Here is a 9,341-nt window from a genome sequence, read left to right as displayed (position 1 = left end):
GTCTAGTGATCGCTCGAAGCGTGAAACTCTGAGTAACCACTTATTACATCCTTATTCTTTTGAATTAAGTCTATAATGCTCTGCTACTAATATTCGAGCACTCCAGCGAGACACTTACATTCATATGTGTACACACACACACACACACACACACACACACACACAGCACACACACAAAATTACAAAAACAGGTGACAGCTTCAGTGAAATACTTTAATGTGATTGTAATGAAACATGTTAAAAACTCGAATGTCGTGAAAATGCAGAGCCCATAATTTATGAAAGGGGCGATACAATGCAACTAACTCAATATTTCATTCGCTATATACTGTCAATCTGATCGTATATAGTGAATGAAATATTTAGTTGTGTCTGTGTCAGACTATTAAAGGAAAGGTTAAGATGTCACCGTTTCTCTGTGCTATCAGAAAACCTGCTTGCACCTTTGTTAGCCTACACAATATATACGGTATGTACGTTTTTTGTATTGTTTCATCAAAACAACAAATATTGGACTGCATTAGAATGGTAAAGTGAATTCCTAAATATGGTTGAATATGTATTAATTTATAACAATACATATGTACAATTATATACCCCTAATACTTTAAACAACAACAAATTGGACTCACAAGCTGTCCTGAACAAAAGACACTCAAAATATTCACATGAGGGCGCTGTCATAAAACATCTCGAAATGACATTACCATTCACATTCCATGTTATGTTTATATTTAATCTTAACATTTTTAGTTTATATTTATAGTAAAAGTACCATAAAACGTTACATATTGCGTAAATGTTTAACAGTTTTTTTAATCTACAGACACACACACACGCACGCACGAATGTGTGTACGCACGCACGTACGACACACACATACACACACACACACACATACATACATACATACATACATACATACATACATACATACATACATACACTTCATTAGTGAATACATACTGATCATAATTATTTGATTTGCTTATTCTACTGCCAATCTTACAAATGTAAAGTATATCAACATCTTTTCTCATGTGCACCATGCATTATTTACTTTGTACTTTTGATTGTATGGACAATCTTGAGAAATATCTTGAGAAATCAAATCGACGATTTCATTCATTATCTACTACATGTATACTTGGCCATAACACGTTAATATCCATTCAAATAAATTGCTGGTATTAAATTCGATATCTAAATTAGACGACTTTGAGTTATTAATAAACTATTTTAGAAAAATTTGAGTCAGTGAAAATGATAGTCTTTTAAAGGGACAACCACTTCAGGGTAGAGATGTATTTACAACCCCCCCCCCCCCCCAAAAAAAAAAAAACAACAACACAAAACAAAACAAAAAACAAAACAAAAAAACAAACAAAAAAACCCCTTTGGATTCTGGAGTCATTTCATGATTTCACATGATGTATATTTTGTGCGATGTCAAAAAATCACCGATGAAACTCACATCCATTGTCTCACACTGTACTGGTCTACCTTTGCTGCATAGGATTTAACACACATACGTATTTATTAGATCCACAATGAATTTCAATGACTACTTATCTAAAGGTAATAAACATTTTGGTGTCATGAATATTCAGTGTGAATCAAATAAATATGCTGGTCGGAAAAATCACACGTATGTATGTATGTATGTATGTATGTATGTATGTATGTATGCATACATGCATGTGAGCGTGTGGGTGTGTGTCTGTTGGTGTACTTTTTTTACAAAGTGAAAGTTATGCTGTTCGACTCTTTTCTCTTTCTGGTGGTTGTCATGGGACCAATATCATGTGATATACCAAATTACGTCAGTCGATTACACCGACACAATGTGGACTCAGCGTTGGATCGTGGAGAAACCTACAGGGGAAACATAATTATTATTCGTCTAAAATGCACAAATAGTCAACCGACCGATCGACCAACCAACCAACCAACCAATTAACCACCTACTTACCTAACTCGCCACCTAGTTACCTAGTTAATTAGTTAGCTAGGTACCTTCCTACCAACCCATCTTGAATTTCAGCAAAAACTATAATGAGAGCCCTTTCCAATGAATATTTGCATTTATTAGTATTGTCAGATATCAAATAAATTAAGTTTTAGGCCTTCTCCGTGAATCATGAATGTTCACTTGGCACATGATTGATTTCCAAAAATAGTAAGTTGGTGATATTTGATAATGATCATTACCATAAAATATGATATAGTCAAATCTTACCCTGCATACATCATGTCTCCATCGCCTTTCATCGTTACTCCAATAGGTGCATCTGTGTTGTGTCATTTCTACAGTTATGTTAGTCTGAATATCTGCAATGACAAAGTTGTAGAAATATGAAGCCATTTTAAAATAGATACAGAGTTTTGTTATAACTCAAATGCTTGTTTGCTGATTCTCCCCTTGTTGCTATGTGACAGTGTCACTTGACCGATAGGGTCATGACTGCTGGTCATGTCAACTGGTTGTTGGAGACTCTCTCATGAAATGTATTATCAGGTTTCAGTATAGCCAATTAACACTGGCGTATTGAGAGGTTGGATGGTAAAGGCAACGGTGTGGAGTCAAAATAAAGACTGAAATGTTGTGACAAAGTTCTCGGTCAGTAAGGTCAGTTGAAGGATCCATAGTTTCTAACTTTACAAATACAGACCAAGTAAGATTACATGAAGGAACTATATGATCTATATCTCTTTAGACAACATAAATCACCATATCACACGTCGCTTACCTGCTGACAGGTCAAAACAAAATGTATAGTTTCCATTATACCAGATGTCATGTTCTGCGACGAATATGTCGAACTGTGTACCATTTATCATGACGGTGGTTGAGTAAATCAACTCGCTTGCGTTTCCATTTGGGGTCTCGTAGTACACCTTAACGGTTGTGTTATCAACAATAATTGTTGAACTAACGACAGTAAGTCTTAAGGCAGCAAATGGTTCAGAGACCTGAAACAAATTAGAAATTAAAAGATCAGCATAAACCTGAAACCTGCGAATTTGTCGTATAGGTTGCATACATAATCACTCACAACTATCTAAAGACTGAATACAAATTAATAAGACATCAATTCACCCACTCTTACTCGTACTATAGGTTGAAAGTTTGAAAGTGGACCCCTTAGCTTGCGTAAAAAATTCCTTAGAGGGCGCCCTATTAGGAGGAGTGCTCCTCCCAAAGGCACACAGTGTGTCCAAAATCACAACGATTAGGTGTGCTTAATCTGGCTACATTGAATCAAACTGCCAAAGTTGAACACTATAAGTAATCTGACAGTCTGGCAGTGGCGTAATACGTTGGCAAGAGGGGTACGTTTGCATATTTTAAATACCTAATTTGTACAATGTTTTCTCCATTATATATATATATATATATATATATATATATATATATATATATATATATATATATATATATATATATATATATATATATATATATATATATATATATATATACCGAGACACTGTATTACTTGATAAAATTTACCTGTCCACTCCAGGTGTAATTCTTCCAATCGTCAGCGATGGCAACCATTACACTTTCACCATGGAAACTTCTAGGTGACTGTCTGCCTAACCACACACCAAAATCTTCCTTTGTGTCAGTTACTGTAAAAAAAACGACAACCATACCATTAGAATGTTTTAGTGTGTAATATTGTATACTTAACTATTGTGTATAAATTGTATGAATAAATGATAAATGATGCTGAATTGAGGTAATTATCCATAAGTACTAAAATGTAAGAAGACATATTGTAAAACATTCTTTCTTTGAACGCATTGTTTAACTTGTTTGAGAATTAGAAATAATATGTATTGAGCTATAATATATTTCATACGAGCATCAAGACAACAGTCGCCTGACCAATTAAGTCTTTTGCTATCAGATACATTGAAATCGTTGTGTTACAGCAAATTTCTCAATACCATTCAGTTTTCTGTTAGATACAACCGTGCAGAAACCAATAAGCAACATGATAGGCTACACTTTAAGATAGCAAGATTGAATGAGTATAGTATCTCACTAGATTTTGTCCAAGTGAACTGAACTACACATGCCACCATATCTACAATAAATGGATATCATAAAGGACATTTTACATGCCCTTCATCGGGTGCTTGATACTAACAAAAAACATTGGCGCCAGAATGTCTGCATAGAGTTGCAATACATTAAAATGGTTTATATAATTTAGACGAAATGTAGCAAAAAAAAAATGCTATTTTGGTATTGAAGTGTGGCATATGAAGATTCTTGTTGGATTCTGCGTGGTTGTATTCAGCAGAAAAGCGGACCAGTATTGTGAAATTCACTGTACTGTAGACATTGTTTGCTGATCTACCTTTGTTCCTAGTACCACTGCTGATGCCAACCTCCAGGCCGAGTACGTTATAAATATATTCTTCACTTCTACTGAAGGGATTCCCTGTAATTCTATAAGCCTGTAATATCATCATCAAAATACCATTTTTTAAATTGAATACAGTAGACGCTATAGCAGGAAATGGCAAAGACAAAGAAGCAAAGAAACAAACAAAAAGAACACTCAAAGAAATAAGGAGATATTGCTTTAGTGGATGTTTTGTAGGTCGGTATCAAATGTAAAATAAGCTTATCACATGAGAAATTATTAGATAGTATTCCCCAAAATCTTTCTTCAGGTAAAGACAATATTAGTGCCGGGGGGGGGGGGCTTGTCACTACGAGTCGCTAGGATGGCACTGACACGCCTTTAAATCACAGGTATTTGTCTGCTGCCAGTGGATGAATGAAGGAGAATGTTTTGGCAAAACATAATTCCTTAAACATGATATGACAAATATGGTAAAAACATAATAGCGAATTGAAACGTATTTGCTTATACTTTGAGCACGACAGAAGCAGTGATACCGTGAGACAGATTGTCGTGACGTAGAATTATCAGGGTATATAATATATATTTTCTGTTCTAAGACAATACTTTGGTTTGTATGTGATATATAGTATGATGGGAGATGAGCTTATATGCAATCATTATTTATTAAAATAAAATTAGATAAACTGGAGATAAATAGGACACACACTAATTAATATGTTATGCATCTCGTTCGGTCGATCTAAAACAGATCATTTGGAAAACAACGAAAAATATAAGTACCCGAACTAGACACTCACACATGTAATAAATAAATAAATTTAAATTGAGCATAATCGGAAACACATAATTTATTATGTTAGGCCTTATGAAAGACAGTCCTCATACAATGATTGTTCGTCTATTTTTCAAAATACAACATGTTTCAAAGAGTTCATATGTTAATTACGTACCTTAATATATGTTGCAATATCACTTTCTACCATTGGGAACAAAGTCTGTATAGATGGAATTTCAAAGCCACTATTGTGACCCAAATCAATCGTTTTATTTCCTCCATTGCCTATGAAGCCCGATTCCATGTGCAGCATGACTCTTGAAGTGTCCACTACCACAGTGATGTTGCCATGGTTAATGTTGTTCAGTACAAAATCAGCAGTTTTCTCTAGGATGTCCATAGTTTTATGAGTTAAAGTCATGATGGTCTCAGGACTCAGGGTTTCCTTATCAAACGACGACTCCATTGTGAATGAGATGATATCCACCAGGGTATCAACAGCTGCCACCAGTGCTGTGGGAGATTATTCAGTTCATGAGACGATCGACATGATAATAGAAAAGCTATTGTGTCATTTGAATGTACAATGTAATGTTGTTGGACCTACTTTTTTGTAATTGTACTTTATCACCCTCTTAGTCTACCTCTGTCTCTGTCTGTCTGTCTGTCTGTCTGTCTGTCTGTCTGTCTGTCTGTCTGTCTGTCTCTTCTCTCTCTCTCTCTCTCTCTCTCTCTCTCTCTTAATATTTGAAACCTTTCAAAACCTAACAAGTCGGTATACTGTTGGTTATTTTTCTGATTGTTGAAGACATTTCAGCTATTTCTATCAAGGGAAATGATTGCATTGTTATTATTACCTTGAGCTATCTCTGTGATCTCTTCGTTGTCTCCGAATTCTATACCAAACATTTGAAGATTTTCTGTGATGTTGGAAAGGTTATCGAAGGCGTCGCTAAGCTGGTAAAATATAAACATAAACCATTCAATGTTGACACGCAATCTCAGAATAACATTTTGTTGATTGAACCTTAATTACAGTTTTATTTGTTCTTTGTTATTCTTAGGCCTAATAAAATACATTGTGTGATTACGATTACGTAGAGTTTTAGAATATGTGGGCTAGGTAGATTGTTATATATATATATAAAAGAATGAAACTGTATATGCAAATATATCAATATCTATCTATCTATCTATCTATCTATCTATCTATCTATCTATCTATCTATCTATCTATCTATCTATCTATCTGTATATATAGCTGTATATATATATATATATATATATATATATATATATATATATATATATATATATATATATATATATATCATATGTAGTGTCTAGTTCAGGTAGTTTTGTTTTCCGTTTTTTTCCATATGGTCCCTGTGTTAATGGTTCATTCTCATAAGATGTACAGCCATTACAGATTAGAAGAATATTTTTATATTGTCTCCTTAAGTTGAGTCGATTTCCGCATTCATTATTTCTTGCGAGACTTCACAACTCTCTGTTTTTTTCTCTTATACATAAAACAAAGTATATGTTTGGCACGAAAAGCTAAGTCGGTCGGTTAACCGTAAACAAACAATTTTTGTAGGCCTTAGTATACGTATTACATGATGTCAAACATTTGACACTACGGGCCAGAATGAAGTCGAAAACAGAAATTGCATAGGTCATCGTGGACATCTTTGACAGTACTTGGCATTTTTGGAAACGTATTTAAAAGTATTCAATACCCTAACATGATATATATAATCATTACAATGAGTAAATACATGAAACTTGGAGTATTATAAGCAAATATTGTGCAATCCTGATAATGTATTTATAGATATACAGTAAACAGTAGTTACAGAAGACCGAATACGTACCTGTTGTTCAGAAGCAACGGCAGAAGAACTCACGTTTTGGAGTAACGTCGCTAGTTGTGAAAGGAAGTCGGTTGTATTTAGCTCCTTTTCAAGAACTTTTTCCAAGAATATAATAGAATATAATACTCATTAAAGATATACATGAAAAAAATCACATAAAAAGTTGCAGCTACTCTAGTTTAGAAAATGACCAACATCTATTATATATATAGTTTTTTACTTTGGAAGTTTGTGTTTACCTAGATATTGCGCTATCATATACTGCACGTTTGAACACATACGACGGCGGAAAGCTAGCTTTAAACTAACGAACTAACGAACGAACTAACTAACTAACTAACTAACTAACTAGCTAGCTAACTAGCTAGCTAACTAACCAACCAACCAACCAACCTACTAAGACAGATCCACACTACAATCGTTGAAAACGCGTATCGCATGATCATAATCTAATTGCTCCCACAGCAGGATGACATTTTTGATAGCAGCCCCCACCCATCCCCGCTTTTATTTTTATAGACTTCTATGATCTTCTAATGTACATTTTGTGGCCTTTTTGATTACAGAGCGGTTATAACCACATTATGTAATAGGGAACTTGCACACCCACCATGTTGAATGTTGCATCATGGGGAGTGTGATAATAAATATTAATCAATTAGTATTGTAAACAATGTTGATACATTGCTTGTAACCACAGATAATGAATTTATAGTTACCCTGACCATTGGAGGAGGTTTATTTTACCGGTAGCTCCAGATTAGGTATTACAATAACCACTGATAATAAGCCCATAGTCCTTTGCGTCTGAGCATGCTCAGTCTGGATTGCAAGTTCCCTATTGCAGTTGTTTCCGATAAATATGACTTCAAAAAATGTGGTAGGTAGGAGTTTTATTTCAATTGTTGCAATAATTATTATTTTCTGTTGGGAAATTAATTCAACCCATAGACAAGATATTCATTGTTCACAATACTTCTGTGATATTTCGATGAGCTGTAAAAGATGTACATGGAGACAATTATAGGGTAATTAAACGAACTCAAAATATAAACTGTATGTGTATAAATTTAACTTTCATTTTTGAAAGACTTAATTTCTCGGGGGGGGGGGGGTGTTAAAGAAGAATTAACCAAAGATACGGTTGGCAAGAACATGTACGTAGGAAAAGTAAATTCTAACCATTTTTTTAGGGTCAGTGGTTTAAACTAGGTATGGACGGTTACCGGAAATACACAATTCCTTTATTTATTTGGCCTTATTTAATGTACCATGTTGAACATATACAGAGTTTTAGTTTGTACTTTCTGTACTTAATTCAAAACAGTTTCTGCAGTAACATAATTTTCATAAAACTGATCATGTGAATAAACATATATGGAATTTAAAACAGAATAATGTAAAATTAATATCTTCGTATGTGTCGTTTTGATTTTAGGAGAGCTCTACATAGAGTGGTAAATATATTAGTCGTAATGGTCGGGAACTAGTGTACGGCAGTTTAATATTCCTCATACCATTGTATACACAACCTGTCTGAGTACGTCGTCGACTGCAGTGCAAAACTCGTGCATGCAAGTGTGTGTGTGTATGTGTATGTATGTGTGTGTGTGTGTGTGTGTGTGTGTGTGTGTGTGTGTGTGTGTGTGTGTGTGTGCGTACGTGCGTGTGTGATTAGTACACAATACAAATCTATGGTTTTAATATATCTATTTACTATTAACTGGCAGTGAGATGTGTTTTACTTACAGCAGACGTCGGTGCAGTTCACTCCATATATCTCAGTATACACGAGTCGAGCGTCTCCAACTAAATCAAGAGAATTGATATTCCACGCGTAGACGTCACCCATACTATAGCAGTCAATTGTTGCTATCTCATCTGCACTTAGTGCCCTAGACCAAATTTGCAAATATGCGATAGCTCCTATGAACGCGCCCTTTACTTTGTATCCTCCTCTTATCCACTGCTGATTTTGTCCGAGGACTAAACTCCCGCCACCAATTACCGGCTCATCAGACTGCAATTTACTACCACCTGCAAAATAGGCACCATTTTCGTAAAGCGACCAAACTTTGTTAACTGAAGCCCATGTAATACACAGTAAGTGCCAACTGTCATCGCTCACGTTTAAGGTTGTGATTGGTCTCAATGCCCTAATTCGGAAAGTGATCCCATTCATCTGATATATTCTCATTTCATTAGCCCTGGACTCAACCGCATATGATACAATCGTATCGGTGTCCCTTGTACCCTCGGCATCTTTTACCCACAAACATATCGTCACCTCCATAAGGTCAG

At 34.9% G+C, this 9,341-nt stretch overlaps 1 protein-coding gene across 1 annotated transcript; it reads right to left on the bottom strand.

Annotated features, from left to right (window-relative positions):
• Positions 1–2,727: 2,727 nt before the first annotated feature.
• On the bottom strand, positions 2,728–8,892 carry LOC144441998 (uncharacterized). The gene is made up of 7 exons (XM_078131269.1): positions 8,790–8,892; positions 7,041–7,135; positions 6,021–6,120; positions 5,339–5,676; positions 4,374–4,473; positions 3,515–3,636; positions 2,728–2,973 (listed from the first exon to the last, which is right to left on the bottom strand). The coding sequence occupies exons 1-7, from the start codon at positions 8,890–8,892 to the stop codon at positions 2,728–2,730; spliced, it is 1,104 nt and encodes a 367-aa protein (XP_077987395.1).
• Positions 8,893–9,341: the final 449 nt, after the last annotated feature.

Source organism: Glandiceps talaboti, chromosome 11 (assembly GCF_964340395.1).
Source record: "Glandiceps talaboti chromosome 11, keGlaTala1.1, whole genome shotgun sequence".
NCBI classification, from domain to species: domain Eukaryota; kingdom Metazoa; phylum Hemichordata; class Enteropneusta; family Spengelidae; genus Glandiceps; species Glandiceps talaboti.
The sequence above is the reverse complement of the archived record's forward strand: the minus strand, read 5'-3'. Positions and strand labels throughout refer to the sequence as shown.

Excerpts from the sequence above, each read along its gene's own strand:
- LOC144441998 (XM_078131269.1), bottom strand. The coding sequence starts at position 8,892 with ATGGGTGACGTCTACGCGTGGAATATCAATTCTCTTGATTTAGTTGGA. Across the intron at positions 5,677-6,020 it reads GATCACAGAGATAGCTCAAG|CACTGGTGGCAGCTGTTGAT; the intron begins GTAATAATAACA and ends AATCTCCCACAG. Across the intron at positions 2,974-3,514 it reads ATTACACCTGGAGTGGACAG|GTCTCTGAACCATTTGCTGC; the intron begins GTAAATTTTATC and ends AATTTGTTTCAG.